The sequence below is a fragment of the Neomonachus schauinslandi genome, chromosome 15, assembly GCF_002201575.2.
Source record: "Neomonachus schauinslandi chromosome 15, ASM220157v2, whole genome shotgun sequence".
Classification (NCBI taxonomy): domain Eukaryota; kingdom Metazoa; phylum Chordata; class Mammalia; order Carnivora; family Phocidae; genus Neomonachus; species Neomonachus schauinslandi.
The window spans coordinates 18,884,131-18,901,040 of NC_058417.1; the positions used below are offsets into that span (position 1 = coordinate 18,884,131).

The 16,910-nt window shown below is 35.7% G+C and overlaps 1 protein-coding gene across 1 annotated transcript in view; it reads left to right on the top strand.

The window, feature by feature from the left end:
* Positions 1-16,910, top strand: part of NF1 (neurofibromin 1) — a 293,241-nt gene that overhangs the window by 82,133 nt on the left and 194,198 nt on the right. Inside the window, 3 exon segments of the mRNA XM_021704331.2 lie at positions 5,253-5,320; positions 5,572-5,647; positions 6,569-6,726. Of these exon segments, the coding sequence (XP_021560006.1) occupies positions 5,253-5,320; positions 5,572-5,647; positions 6,569-6,726 (302 nt within the window).

Here is a 16,910-nt window from a genome sequence, read left to right on the forward strand (position 1 = left end):
CACACTTTTTAATTTTACTTTGTATATTGATTAAGGAATTATGAAAAATGTTTTTAGTGTCTGACCTAAAAGAAGATTTAGTTATGTTAACTGTGAAAACCTCAACAGTTCTGCAATGTAATTGTCAAAACACCTTGTTTATTGTTTTCCTAACATTTGCTTTAAACTCAGTAACTGTTTCACCAGAGATGTAAAAAGGCTATATCTAGGGGCGCCTGGGTGGCTCAGTCAGTTAAGCGTCTGCCTTCAGCTCAGGTTATGATCTCAGGGTCCTGAGATCGAGCCCCATGTCAGACTCCCTGCTCAGTGGGGAGTCTGCTTCTCCTTCTGCCCCTTGCCCCTAGCTCATGCTTTTGTGCTTTCTCTCTCCTCTCTCTCTCTGAAGTAAATAAACAAAATCTTTAAAAGAAAAAATGTCTATGTAGATCAATACTATAAGGCTGTGTTCTATTTCTATTACCGATTTTAGGTCATTACTATTATAAGACCGAGCAACAATTAAATCACTTTCAGTAACTTTAATAAAGAAATAAAATGGATCATTTTAGCTATTATGTTAAGTGGACAACAATTGTTTTAAACTATAATAAACCGCAATTCAATTCACAGTTGAAATTTTTAATATCTTAGAGTCTATCATTAAATGTTAGTTAAGGATGATAAAATTTAGAGATTTTCTCTTTGTATAAAATTTAAGAAGTATAAGCAGATTTTTGTGATTTTTCATAACTGTTTAGTGACATTTCAGAAATAAATCTAGTCCTGGTTGCCCATAAGTAGGTACTTGTTTAAAACATCAGTTTTCTTAGAACTGTTTAATCTGTAATAATTAATTTAAATGGTTCCCCATGTCCAAATAAGAGAAACTAAATGTGTAAATAAATGTCTCTTTTTATTGTGATAAGTTATCCCCATTGAGTGTAACCGCCTCATGAATGTAAATTTAGAGTATAGCTGATAAATGTGTAAAGTATAAAAATGCCAGTATTAAATAGGCCAGCAAAAGTTGGCTGTAGGTGACAATGGTGAAAGGAGTGGTATCTTCCTGTAATATGTTTTAAGTTCACTTTATGAGCACTGGGTGTTATACACAAGTAATGAATCGTTGAACACTACATCAAAAACTAATGATGTCCTATATGTTGGCTACCTGAACATAATAAAAAATAAATAAATAAAACGCACAGCATTTGTTAAGAAACTTCAAAAAACCATGCTAAGTGCTAGGATTACAAAGATTAATAAAGTATTGAATCTGTCTCCACGGAGCTCATGACCTGGTTTATGAGACAAATATATTATTACCAAATTATTTGCAAAGTAATGTGGCAAACTCAGGGTGAGCATATAGTGAGGAAAGAGGTATGTATTTGGGGGTAAGACTATTTAAGAGGAAAAGAGCAAAATATGGAGGTACAAGAGCCGGCCAGATTGTGTTCATAAAAGCAGAGTGATATTTGTTGCATTTTCAGCATGTGCCACACATTATCCTCTGCAGTTTCATGCCTTTTCTCATCCATCCTCACAGGAACCCTGTGAAGCACATAGTAGTATTATCATCCCCTATGTAGATGAGGAAATTGAGGCATCAGTATCATTTTCAAGGTCAGACAGCTAGTGAGTGGCACGGGAAGATTCATATCGCATCAGCCTGTCTCTAGAGCCAACTGTTACACAATTGTGCTTATGGGTTATATAATTTTAAAAAATGGCCATGGGAAGTGATGGAAAGGCTTTAAGGCAGGATCAGTATTTTATTTTAGACATACCACTTTGCTTGAAATTTGCAGGATGGCAAAAGTTTACATGAAGTTCTGGGACTTGATTGTATAGTAACGTGAGTGAAAAATGAGGGTAGAGCAGGTCTTAATGGAATGGGGGTAGGGTAGATAACCAATTTGGTAATGGTATTTAGGAAGTAGAGTACACCAAAGTACATAAAATACATCACCTAACATGTGGTGATTTAGATATGTGAGGTTAAAGAGAAGTATCACCAAGTATTACAGAGCAAGCTGATTGATGCGGGAAAGGAAAGGAAGGATTGATAGCAGTAAAGAGCATAGCCAAGAAAATGATAAATTTAGTTTTACATCTATTGCCTTTGAGGTATGGGTTGGCTGTCCAGTCAGAAACTTGTACAACCGGAATAATAAAAGGCATATACTTTGGAATTAAGAATAGACTACTGTGTGTAACATATTCATGGTGCCATAAAGGTAAAGTTAATGAACGTGGGAAGGCAAAAAGGCTCAAGAGCACTTTGAAGTATAATGCCATTATTTGGAAATCAAAGGAGAGCAAGAGCAAGGGAAGTTGTAGGAATACATTTTAAAACTGACTTAGAGAACAAATCACTCAATTCCAAGTCCAGAAAAAAGGACATTTAAATGTTTAGACAGTTTTATTACTCAAAGACTCATCTCTTAGAAAGATATTTATATAAAAATAGTAAGTACCTGTATCCCTCCATTAAAAGTCCATAGGAGGCTACAAAAATAAAAATAAGCAAGTGGGACTATACCAGATTAAAAGCTTCTGCACAGCAAAGGAAGCATCAACAAAATGAGAAGGCAGCTTACTGAATGGGAGAAAATATTTGTAAATCATGTATCTAATAAGAGGTTAATATACAAAATATGTGACAAACTCTCACCTCAATAGCAACAAAACCTCATATTGTGATTAAAAATGGGCAGAGGACCTCAAAAATATCTATTTTTCCAAAGAAGGCCAACAGGTACATGAAAGATGTTCAGCATTACTCATCATCAGGCAAGTGCAAATCAGAACCACGTGAGGTATCTCCTCACATTTCTTAGAATGGCTGTTATCAAAACAAGAAATAATAAGTTGGTGAGAATGTCCACTATTGGTGGGAATGTAAATTGGCACAGCTGCCAAGCAAAATAGTATGGAGGTTCCTCAGAAAATTAAAGGGAGAACTACCATATGATCCAGCAATTCCACTTCTTGGTACTTATCCAAAGAAAATGAAAACATTAACTTGAGAAGATATATATACCTGGTGTTCATTGCAGCATTATTTTACAATAGCCAAGGTATGGAAACAACTTCAATATCCATTGATAAATGAATGGATAAAGAAGATGTGAAATATATATATGTACTTAAAATGTACATATATGTTTATACATATGTTTAAAAATATATTTTATATCTTATATATAAGATACATAAAATGGAATATGTGTATTCTATATTAAAATGGAATATTATTCATCCATAAAGAAGGAGGAAATCTTAACCATTTGTGACAACACAGATGGACCTTGAGGGAATTATGCTAAGTGAAATATGTCAGACAGAGAAAGACAAATATTGTATGTCTCACTTATATATGGAATCTTAAAAAAACAAAAACAAAAACAACCAAGCTCATAGATATGGAGAACAGAGTGGTGTTTGCCAGATGTGAGGCAAGGGATGGGAGAGTGAGCAAAACAGGTGAAGGGAGGGGCGCCTGGGTGGCTCAGTCGTTAAGCGTCTGCCTTCAGCTCAGGTCATGATCCCAGGGTCCTGGCATCGAGCCCCGCATCGGGCTCCCTGCTTGGCGGGAAGCCTGCTTCTCCCTCTCCCTCTCCCACTCCCCCTGCTTCCGTTCCCCCTCCCCCTGTGTCTCTCTCTGTAAAAAAAAAAAAAAAAATCTTAAAAAAAAAAAAAAAAAACAGGCGAAGGGAGTCAAAAGGTAAAAACTTCCAGTTATAAAAAGTCATGGGGATGTAATGTACAGCATGGAACTATAGTTAATAGTACTGGATTGCGTATTTAAAAGTTGCTAAGAGAGTAGATCTTAAAAGTTCTCATCACAAGAAAAAAAATTTGTAACTACATATAGTAATGGATGTTAACTAAACTTATTGTGATTATTTCACAATATATTCAAATACTGAATCATTATGTTATATACCTGAAACTAATATAATGTTGTATGTCAATTATACTTCAGTTAAAACAAGCAAAGTCCCTAGGCAGAGTTTTCTGCCAAAGGACTGTTACCAGTAAAATAGTTTATAGAAGGTTCATTTTTTCCAGGTATAAATCTTTTTATAGATGGGGACAACACATTTACGGAAGAGGAAATAAAAATATCTAATACATTCATATGGAGAAATGTTTAGTCTTGTTTTTAAAGTTCAGTCCACTATTTTGAACAATCAAATTAGCAAAATAAAAACAAAAACATGTTTTATGATGACAAGAATGTTGATAAGGCTACTTTCATATGCTGCTTGGTGTGAGTGACATTTGGCCCAACCCTTCTGAAAATCAGCTTGGCAATATTTATCAAGAGCCTTAAAAAATATTCATCTCTTTGACCAGATAATTCTACTTCTAGATCTTATCCTAAAGAAATGAACAGTAATATGGAAAATATTTGGATATAAAAGTGTTTATTAGTGTTATTTATAATAATGATATATTAGAAATATCTTAAACATACAATTGGAAAATGTTTAAATAACCAGTGACTTAATATATTGACTTAAATATGCTGAAAGACACCAGAGCATACTTGAACAGACTGTGGCTTTGAAACCCAATTCAATAGTTTGTTAGATCTGTAACCTCAGAAACACAATTTGCTCATTTATAATATCTGAAAATACTAAGATTTTGAAAGAAATACATTAGATTAAAAATACCTGGCTTGTTGTAATTGTTAAGTTATAGTTACTATCATATTTAGAGTCATCATATATGTATGAGGAATTTTTAATGATATGGAAAAAATTGGGGATACTACATAAAATGAAGAGAACAGGTTTGGTTTAGCCTTTATGATCTCAGTTGTGGTAAATATATTTGTCTTATACTTGCATACGAAAAGGGATGGAAGTAAGTTCATCACACTGTTACCTGTGATTCTGAATGGTACGAATCATGGATGATGTTTTAAATTCCCCTTAGAATGTTGTGTATTTTTTAAATTTTCTACAATGACCATGTGTTTTATACTTTAAAAATCAATTATTATTAAAAAAAGCCAAACCAAGAACCTTTGAAATTCAAGGCATGTTTGCTTTTCAAATTTGTCTTTAGTGGACATAATCAGTGAATTTTTGGTTTATATTAATTGTCTTTACCTTCACATTGCTTATAAATAATACTGGAACTAAAGTTTGTATGTAAAAGGAAAGTTTAGTTAGTTTATTTGTTTGTTTTTACAAGTAGCTCTGAATTTGTGTTAACTAATCTTAGAGTTAATTAAAAAAATTTTTTTCCCCCAGAAACTGCATTTAAATTTAAAGCCCTAAAGAAGGTCGCACAGTTAGCAGTTATAAATAGCCTGGAAAAAGTAAGTTACAACCTCTTTGATATTAAAATTTTGTTAAATTTTGCTTGTAAATATTGCTGTCTTTACTATTTGAATCAAAAGTCATGACTTCAGTGATAATTTCACATTAATATTTAGGAGGCATGCATTACAGTATTCTTATGAAGGAAATGAGAAGTTTGTAATATAATTGGGGTTGTGTGACATTTTGTTTACTATATTTTGAAGATACCCCTGCTTTCATATAAAAGCATATGTTTTGTTATTTATAGGCATTTTGGAACTGGGTAGAAAATTATCCAGATGAATTTACAAAGCTATACCAGATTCCACAGACTGATATGGCTGGTAAGAATAAGATTATTCATCTTTTAAACTCTTCCTTATGAGGTAAAAGCCTATCACTTTCCAGATTATTTATGTTAAGGTGCTTTTACATCTTGTCAGCTGATGTCAAATAGGAAATATTATTTTTCTCTTATATTTCAAAATTTCCCTCAATCCTTTTCTTTCCTTTGAGCAAATTTGCAAAAGCAGTTTGGAGTAAAGCTCTCATCTTTAGAGTTGTGGATTTGATATTTGATGGCTCTTCTTTGTAGAGAAGTACTCTTTGTGCTCTGAGGCTTCATTTTGTATTTAGGGAGATGTGTATAAAGTAGTAATATCCTTACTTAGAATTCTTGAGATACAACTGTGATGCAGAGAATACAGAATCCGGAGAGTATGATGATTCCCTGTGAGAAGCTGTCCAGTCTACTTCTTGTGTACATCACACTTTGCAAAAGGCCCTGCACATTGAGACTAAACACAAGTTTGTCTGTTCTGAAACGTAACCTTTTCTAGGATGGATCAAGATAGCTCTTTTATTTTTTTTATTCATTTTTAAAAGATTTATTTATTTATTTGAAAGAGAATGAGAGCGAGAGAGAGCACGGGGGCAGGGGCAGAGGAAGAGAATATCCAAGCAGACTCCAGCTGGGCGTAAAGCCTGATGTGGGCTTGATCTCACAACCCATGAGATCATGACCTGAGCCAAAACCAAGTCAGACGCTTAACTGACTGAGCCACCCAGGTGCCCCAAAATAGCTCTTTTAATACATAGACAATATAATATTGCTTGTCTGCTTACCTGAAATTTAATTGTTTAAATGAACTTCCAGTTTATCTTTAAAAAATTTGACCTTTGGGTTTTTGGATAGTGCCGGCTTTTAGTTTAATGCCAGAGATATTCTCATTTAGTAATATCATTTAATTGCATTTTTCACATAGAGTGTGCAGAAAAACTGTTTGACTTGGTGGATGGTTTTGCTGAAAGCACCAAACGTAAAGCAGCGGTTTGGCCACTACAAATCATTCTCCTTATCTTGTGTCCAGAAATAATCCAGGATATATCCAAGGATGTGGTTGATGAAAACAACATGAATAAGGTGAGGAGGGCAAAGTTATTTCCATTATGTCCAGATGTCATCTAGTTCATTTTAATCAAGGTGTGTATGACTTTAGGCTTAATATTCTGTAAGCACAATAATTCAGGGGACCATTTCTAATTATGATCACTTTTAGGTCTCTTTGTTTGCTGGCCTTGGCAGAGACATACTCATATAAAAATTCTTTTGAAGGGAAAATAAATGATACCCTCATTAATTATTTTAAAACAATTCTTTAGTTTCATTTTTTTTTACCAGAGAAGACTAAGTGATACCAGAGAAGACTAAGTGATACTTCTGTCAGTGAAACGTAGTTTCTCTAACAATTACAGCAATGGTTGCCCTATTAGAATCCATCACTTTTGTGTTATTTGCATGTACTTAGTGGTGTATCTACTTGGTGCTAATGAAATTGTCTAGTAACTATTTTCAGATATTTTAGAACAGTTTTCATAGCATTTTATTAGGAAGGTAGGATACCACATACGCTATCTATAGTGAAATTGGTACTATAACAACTGCTAATTTTAAGGGACTCTTAAAATTTTTTAAAAATAGAGCAGGGTAGGGTGTTAATCTTACTGTTTTATTTGAATTTCTGTATTCAGTTTGTTTTGGTAATTGATTTTTCTTTCTTTCTTTCTTTTTTTCCTATTTATTTATTTATTTTTGCCACTTTGGGAGAAATACTTTTAGCTGAGTGAACATGAAATGGGCTCCTGCATGACTTGCCTGTGGATGGAGATGTTCAGAATCAGTGGAATGATTCAATACTTTGTAGAAATATTGGATAGGGAATTTATTCAATAGATGGCTAAATAAATGAACTTAGGTAATCCTTTAGAGTTTGTGATGCTGTGGTACTCCACTTAGGTCTGTAGCCTCGCTCTTCCATTGTGAGGATACCGTTTTTCATGTTAGATTGCTTTGGAGCCTGTCAAAAGAGTAAATTTTGGGAGGGTTTCTGTTTATTGGGAAAATAAACAGAGGTAAAAAGCTATTATAAATTCAGTATTACTCTTAGGTGAACTTATATTTGAATAATCACAGCTACATCTTTCCAAATGTTTATTGATTATTTGTATATCTTCTATGAATTTCTCATTTTCCATTGAATTTTTTTTTTTTTTTAAGATTTTATTTATTTGAGAGAGAGAGGACAAGTAGGCGGAGGGGCAGAGGCAGAGGGAGAGGGAGAAGGAGACTCGCCACTGAGCAGGGAGCCCGACACAGGGCTCGATCCCAGGACTTTGGGATCATGACCTGAGCCAAAGGCAGACACTTAACCGAGTGAGCCACCCAGGCGCTCGAATTGTTTGTTCTTTATTGATGTGTAGGGTGTGTGTTGTGTGTACACTTTTTACTTAGTTTCTTTTTTTAAACTTTGTTTATGGGTTTTTTTGTTTTGGTTTTTGCTATTTAGATATTTAAAATTTGTAGTAGTCAACTCTGTCTTTTTCTGTCTCTTAGCTTTTTTGGTCATACTGTTCCTAACCAAGATTTTATTTATTCATTTTATTGAGATATAATTCACATACCATAAAATTCATTCTTCTAAAGTGTACAATTCAGTGGTTTTTAGCATATACAAAAAGTTGTGCAACCGTCACTGCAATCTAATTCAAGAACATTTTTGTCATCCCTGAAAGAAACCTCGTACCTGTTAGCAGTCACTCCTTACTCCTGTCTCACCTAGACTCTGGCAACTACTGATCTGCTTTCTGTCTCTATGGATTTGCCTATTCTGGATATTTCATATAAATGGAATCATATAATATGTGACCTTTGTATCTGGAACATCCCAAGATTTTTGAAATATACTTTTATATATTTCTTAGTACTTTTCCAGGTTAAAAAACTTAGATTTAAAAATCTTTCTGGATTAAAAAAAAGTATTTTTTTTTTAATGTATTCTCACTCTTTCCTAGTCACATTACTTATGAGCCAACCAGTATTAATGGTTAGTTGATATGTATCCTTCCTTTTGTATCTACTTGCTCATACAAACATTCAAATGAAAATACACATACATACATAGTGTGGTGATGGTTATATTTTAAAATGAAGTCATATAATATATTTTTAAGTACTCTCTCTACCCAATCTGGGGCTCGAACTCATGACCCTGAGACCAAGAGCTGTATGCTCCACTGACTGAGCCAGCCAGGCATCCCAAAATGAAGTCATTGTATACACATTACTCTGCATCTTGCTTTATTTACCTAAGAGTATATCTTGGCTGTTCCTTAGAATAGTTGATAACACATTCCTTTAAGTGTTAGGTAATATTCTATTACACTAATGAGCCTCATTTACTCAGCCATTTCACTGTGAATGGATGAATACTTAAATTTTTTTTCAGTTTTTTGACATTACATTTAATCCTTTAGTAAATATCTGTGTTCATATATTTTTGTTAACTGATGCTTTTAATTCTATAGAGTAGAATTCCAAAACTGTGATTCTGTGTCAAGGGCATTTGTATTTAAATTTTTTTTTAAGATTTTATTTATTTTATTTTATTTTATTTATTTATTTATTTATTTTTATTTATTTATTTTTTAAAGATTTTATTTATTTGAGAGAGAGAGAGTGAGAGAGAGAGTGCAAGAGGGGGTAGGGTTAGAGGGAGAAGCAGACTCCCTGCCGAGCAGGGAGCCCAATATGGGACTCGATCCCGGGACTCTGGGATCATGACCTGAGCCGAAGGCAGTCGCTTAACCAACTGAGCCACCCAGGCGCCCAAGATTTTATTTATTTTAGAGAGGGAAAGAGAGAAGAGTGCCAGCACCCGTGTGCAAGTGAGAGGAGGGGCAGCAGGAGAGGGGAGACAGAATCCCAAGCAGACTCCCCACTGAGTGCAGAGCCTGGTGCAGGGCTCGATCTCATGACCCTGAGATGATGACCTGAGCCCAAATCAAGAGTTGGATACCCAACTGAATGAGCCATCCAGACGCCCCTGTATTTAAAATTTTTAATAGTTATTCTTAGATTTACATTCCCCAATATTCATCGCATGTCACATTAGAATCAGAATGCCTGTTTTTCTGCATCCTCACCAGGACTGCATGGTTGTCAGTCTTCAATGAGATGAAAAAGAGTAACTGATTTTACTGCTTATGATTAGTGAGGTTCAGGATCATTTCTGTTTTGTGGTCATTTGCATGTTTTCTTTTGCATGTCTGTTCATTTCCTTTACTTACTTTCCTTTTTAAATTTTTTTTGTCAGTCTCTTTATTAACTTCTGGGACTTTTTGTCTATTAGTCTCTTACTTGATGATACCATATTTGATTTAGAAGAATGTTTTATAGTTTCCAAATTGTTAAAATTTTTGGTGATTTTTAAAGATTTAATTGTGGTTAGAAAATGGTAGTACATATTTGCTTGAAAAAGTGTTCTGTGGTCCTGGAGAAGAATGTGTATCATTTCTTTAGGGTACAGAATTTAATGTAAATGTTTAAAACTGCATGTAGAACTGCTCTGTAGCTCTTGAGAATGCCTGTAGGGGCTTGAGAGGCCCCTGTGAATATGCTGTGGGAAATGCTTGGTTTAGCTCTCTGAGCTCCCCGAACCCTTAAGTAGCCAATAGACTCTGGGCAGTGTGGCAGAACTCCTCCTAGGTATTGGTAATCACACTTAGCTCTTTATTATAAAGCAAGCAAAGAACAAACAACAAACAAATAGAACCCTAAGCAGATCGGATCGGGCTCTCATTTACACATTGTAGACTGCGAACTATATGAAAAGTGGGTCTCTTTTTCAGTTTATAGTTTTTGTTATTATTATTTTATTGTGTTTTTATTTCATTAGGGAAGGTAGTATCATGACTCCACACAGTGATCTTTATTATACTTACGAAACAGTAATGAGCCGCTGATCTGAAAAGCCCTGCAGGACAGCCCTCCTCTTTGTGATTTCTTAGGACCTTGGACAGCAAAGACTCTGCCATTTTTAAAACATAGCTTCCGTGGAAGTTGATTCTATTCTGCTGACCAGAAGGAAAAACATGGGAAATCATGCTGAGGATTTTTATGGGCCACGCCTGGAAATGGCACACTTTTATTCACATTGCATTGGGTAGAACTCTGTCACATGGCCACATCTAACTGTAAGAGAACCTGAGAAATACATCTATATCCCCCAGGAACCAAGAAATGAAGGAGTTAGGAGAGAGAGGGGGAGTCAGGGATGGCTTAGACTGCTGCCTCCCTAGAATTCCCAGTTATTTCTTTATGGGTGCAAAGCTATATATCAGGAGTACCTGTCCATATAGCCAGAATAGTGCTGGCTATATGTGCTGCAAGAAGAGGTGTGGAACCTTAGTTGAACTTGAAGTAAGAATAGAACTTAGAAAGAGAGACAGAGTTGTTTAGGCCAGGGTGATCAAGAAAATGGATGTTCAGAAAAGTTAGCTAGAGGGTGGAAGACTGATGCAGGTGATGATAAGAAATTAAGATGAAGAGGCAGATGTGAGCAATATGGAAGATACTGTGAGCCAGTTGGGGTTGAAACTTTAAGTTTAGGGTTAAAGGTGAGATATGCAAAGTAGTGTTTTTGGCTGATAAAAGGAAATTCCAAAGTGGGAGCTGGGTCAAAATAAATGTGAGTTTATCTTTTAAAATTTTATTTACTTATTTATGTTGTGGTAAAATAACCTTAAATATACAAGTACAAGTGTACGTCAAGTACATTCACAGTGTTTTGCAACCATCACCATTATCTATTAATGAACTTTTTTTAGTCCTCTTAAATTCTGTATGTTAAACGTGACTTCTCATTCACCCTATTCCTAGCCCCTGGTAGCCTCTATTCTATTCTTGGTTTCTCTCAGTTGCCTATTCTAGGTACCTCATATCGGTGATATTATACAATATTTATCCTTATATGTCTGGCTCACACTATTTAACATAATATTTTCAAGATTGATCCATTTTGTTGCATGATCAGAATTTCATTCCTTATTGTGGCTGAATAAATATTCCATTGTATGTTATATACCACATTTTGTTTATCTCCTAGAAATTTCTTGTGTGCAGTGGTATTCCATTGTGGTTTTGATTCACATCTTTTTTTTTTTAAGTTTTTTTTTTCTTTAAGTTTATATATTTAGGTAATCCCTACACCCAACATGGGGCTTGAACTCATGACCCTGACATTAAGAGTTGCATGCTCTTCTGACTGAGGCAGCCAGGTGCACTGATTTGCATCTTTCTAGTGACTAACAGTGTTGATCATCTTTTCATAAGCTTATTGGCCATTTGTATATCTTCTCTGGAGATGTGTCTATTAAAGTTCTTTGCCCATTTTTTAATTGGGCTATTTTTTGTTGTTGCTGAGTTGTAGGAGTTCTTTACATGTCATAGATGGTAATCGCCTATCAGATATATGATCTGCAAATGTTTTATCCCATTCTGTGGACTGTCATTTTACTTTCTTAATAGTGTCATTTGATACACAAAGGTTTTTCATTTTGATGAAGTCCACTTTATCCATTTTTTTTTTGTTGTTGTTGCTAGTGCTTTTTTGGTTTTATATCCAATCATTGCCAAATCCAGTGTTGTAAAGATTTTCTTTTATGTTCTCTTCTAGGAGTTTTATAGTTTTAGCTGTTTAGATCTTTGAGCTATTTTGAGTTAATTTTTATATATAAGGTAAGGGAAAGGTCTGGCTTCATTCTTTTGCATATGGATATCCAGTTTTCCCTGCACCTTTTGTTCAAAAAACTGTCCTTTCTCCATTGAATGGTGTTAGCACACTTGTTGAAAATAATTTGATCCTGTATGCAAGGATTTCTTTCTACACTTCCTATTCTATTTCATTGGCGTATAGGTCTGTTCTCATACCATTACCACAGTGTTTTGATTTTTGTAGCTTTGTAGTAAGTTTTGAAATCAGGAAGTATGAGTCTTCCAACTTTATTCTTTCTCAAGATTGTTTGGGCTATTTCTTGTTACTTGATATCCCATATGAATTTCTGGACGGGTTTTTTCTATTTCTACAAAAAATGCTGTTGGGGTTTTGATAGGGATTGCATTGAATCTGTAGATTGTTTTGGGTACTGTGGACATTTTATCAATGTTAACTCTTCTAGTCAATGAACATGGGATGTGTTTCCATTTATTTATGTCTTTAATTTCTTTTAACACAGTTTTCATTGTATAAGCTTTCACCATCTTGGTTAATTCCCAAGTATTATGTTCTTTTTAATGCTATCATAAGTGGAATTGTTTTCCTACTTTCCTTTTTAGATAGTTCATTGCTAGTGTCTAGAAATGCAACTGATTTTTATATGTTGATTTTGTATCCTAGAACTTTGCTAAATTTTCTAGCTCTAACAGGTGTGTGTGTGTTTAAGGTGTTCTGCAAATAAGATTGTGTCATCTGAGAACAGAGGCCATTTTACTTCTCCTAATTTGAATGACTTTTTTTTTTTTTAACATTAAGGTTCATTTTTAAAAAATTTTTTATTGTTATGTTAATCCCCATACATTACATCATTAGTTTTAGATGAAGTGTTCCATGATTCACTGTTTGTGCATAACACCCAGTGCTCCATGCAGAACATGCCCTCCTCAATACCCATCACCAGGCTAACCCATCCTCCCACCCCCCTCCCCTCTAGAACCCTCAGTTTGTTTTTCAGAGTCCATCGTCTCTCATGGTTCGTCTACCCCTCCGATTTCCTCCCCTTCATTCTTCCCCTCCTGCTACCTTCTTCTTCTTTTTTTTTTTTCTTAACATATATTGCATTATTTGTTTCAGAGGTACAGATCTGAGATTCAACAGTCTTGCACAATTCACAGCGCTTACCAGAGCACATACCCTCCCCAGTGTCTATCACCCAGTCATCCCATCCCTCCCACCCGCCACCTCTCACTCCAGCAACCCTCAGTTTGTTTTGTGAGATTAAGAATTCCTCATATCAGTGAGGTCATATGATACATGTCTTTCTCTGATTGACTTATTTCGCTCAGCATAACACCCTCCAGTTCCATCCACGTCGTTGCAAATGGCAAGATCTCATTCCTTTTGATGGTTGCATAATATTCCATTGTATATATATACCACCTCTTCTTTATCCATTCATCTGTCGATGGACATCTTGGCTCTTTCCAAGGTTTGGCTATTGTGGGCATTGCTGCTATAAACATCAGGGTGCACGTACCCCTTCGGATCCCTACTTTTGTATCTTTGGGGTAAATACCCAGTAGTGCAATTGCTGGATCGTATGGTAGCTCTATTTTCAACTTTTTGAGGAACCTCCATACTGTTTTCCAGAGTGGCTGCACCAGCTTGCATTCCCACCAACAGTGTAGGAGGGTTCCCCTTTCTCCGCATCCCCGCCAACATCTGTCGTTTCCTGACTTGTTAATTTTAGCCATTCTGACTGGTGTGAGGTGGTATCTCATTGAGGTTTTGATTTGGATTTCCCTGATGCCGAGCGATATTGAGCACTTTTTCATGTGTCTGTTGGCCATTTGGATGTCTTCTTTGGAAAAATGTCTGTTCATGTCTTCTGCCCATTTCTTGATTGGATTCTTTGTTCTTTGGGTGTTGAGTTTGATGAGTTCTTTATAGATTTTGGATACTAGCCCTTTATCTGATATGTCATTTGCAAATATCTTCTCCCATTCTGTCGGTTGTCTTTTGGTTTTGTTGACTGTTTCCTTTGCTGTGCAAAAGCTTTTTATCTTGATGAAGTCCCAATAGTTCATTTTTGCCCTGGCTTCCCTTGCCTTTGGTGATGTTTCTAGGAAGAAGCTGCTGCGGCTGAGGTCGAAGAGGTTGCTGCCTGTGTTCTCCTTTAGGATTTTGATGGACTCCTGTCTCACATTGAGGTCTTTCAACCATTTGGAGTCTATTTTTGTGTGTGGTGTAAGGAAATGGTCCAGTTTCATTCTTCTGCATGTGGCTATCCAATTTTCCCAACACCATTTGTTGAAGAGACTGTCTTTTTTCCATTGGACATTCTTTCCTGCTTCGTCGAAGATTAGTTGACCATAGAGTTGAGGGTCCATTTCTGGGCTCTCTGTTCCATTGATCTATGTGTCTGTTTTTGTGCCAGTACCATACTGTCTTGATGATGACAGCTTTCTAATAGAGCTGGAAGTCCAGAATTATGATGCCGCCAGCTTTGCTTTTCTTTTTCAACATTCCTCTGGCTATGCGGGGTCTTTTCTGGTTCCATACAAATTTTAGGATTATTTGTTCCATTTCCTTGAAAAAAGTGGATGGTATTTTGATGAGGATTGCATTGAATGTGTAGATTGCTCTAGGTAGCATTGACATGTTCACAATATTTGTTGTTCCAATCCATGAGCATGGAACATTTTTCCATTTCTTTGTGTCTTCCTCAATTTCTTTCATGAGTATTTTATAGTTTTCTGAGTACAGATCCTTTGCCTCTTTGGTTAGATTTATTCCTAGGTATCTTATGGTTTTGGGTGCAATTGTAAATGGGATCGACTCCTTAATTTCTGTTTCTTCTGTCTTGTTGTTGGTGTATAGGAATGCCACTGACTTCTGTGCATTGATTTTATATCCTGCCACTTTACTGAATTCCTGTATGAGTTCTAGCAGTTTTGGAGTGGAGTCTTTTGGGTTTTCCACATAAAGTATCCTATCATCTTCAAAGAGTGAGAGTTTGACTTCTTCTTTGCCGATTTGGATGCCTTTGATTTCTTTTTGTTGTCTGATTGCTGTGGCTAGGACTTCCAATACTATGTTGAATAGCAGTGGTGATAGTGGACATCCCTGCCGCATTCCTGACCTTAGGGGGAAAGCTCTCAGTTTTTCCCCATTGAGAATGATATTCACTGTAGGTTTTTCATAGATGGCTTTTATGATATTGAGGTATGTACGCTCTATGCCTATACTCTGAAGAGTTTTGATCAAGAAAGGATGCTATACTTTGTCAAATGCTTTTTCTGCATCTATTGAGAGGATCCTATGATTCTTGTTCTTTCGTTAATGTATTGTATCACGTTGATTGATTTGCGGATGTTGAACCAACCTTGCAGGCCAGGGATAAATCCCACTTGGTTGTGGTGAATAATCCTTTTAATGTACTGTTGGATCCTATTGGCTAGTATTTTGGTGAGAATTTTTGCATCCATGTTCATCAGGGATATTGGTCTGTAATTCTCCTTTTTGATGGGGTCTTTGTCTGGTTTTGGGATCAAGGTAATGGTGGCCTCATAAAACGAGTTTGGAAGTTTTCCTTCCGTTTCTATTTTTTGGAACAGTTTCAGAAGAATAGGTATTAATTCTTCTTGAAATGTTTGGTAGAATTCCCCTGGGAAGCCATCTGGCCCTGGGCTTTTGTTTTTTTGGGAGATTTTTGATGACTGCTTCAATTTCCTTAGTGGTTATGGGTCTGTTCAGGTTTTCTATTTCTTCCTGGTTCAGTTTTGGTAGTTGATACATCTGTAGGAATGCATCCATTTCTTCCAGGTTATCTAATTTGCTGGCATAGAGTTGCTCATAATATGTTCTTATAATTGTTTGTATTTCTTTGGTGTTGGTTGTGATCTCTCCTCTTTCATTCATGATTTTGTTGATTTGGGTCCTTTCTCTTCCCTTTTTGATAAGTCTGGCCAGGGGTTTATCAATCTTGTTAATTCTTTCAAAGAACCAGCTCCTAGTTTCGTTGATCTGTTCTACTGTTCTTTTAGTTTCTATTTCATTGATTTCTGCTCTGATCTTTATTATTTCTCTTCTCCTGCTGGGTTTAGGCTTTATTTGCTGTTCTTTCTCCAGCTCCTTTAGGTGTAGAGTTAGGTTGTGTACTTGAGACCTTTCTTGTTTCTTGAGAAAGGCTTGTATTGCTATATACTTTCCTCTTAGGACTGCCTTTGCTGCATCCCAAAGATTTTGAACAGTTGTGTTTTCATTTTCATTGGTTTCTATGAATTTTTTAAATTCTTCTTTAATTTCCTGGTTGACCCATTCATTCTTTAGTAGGATGCTCTTTAGCCTCCATGTATTTGAGTTCTTTCCGACTTTCCTTTTGTGATTGAGTTCTAGTTTCAAAGCATTGTGGTCTGAAAATAGGCAGGGAATGATCCCAATCTTTTGGTACCATTTGAGATCTCATTTGTGACCTAGGATGTGATAGATTCTGGAGAATGTTCCATGGGCACAGGAGAAGAATGTGTATTCCGTTGCTTTGGGATGGAATGTT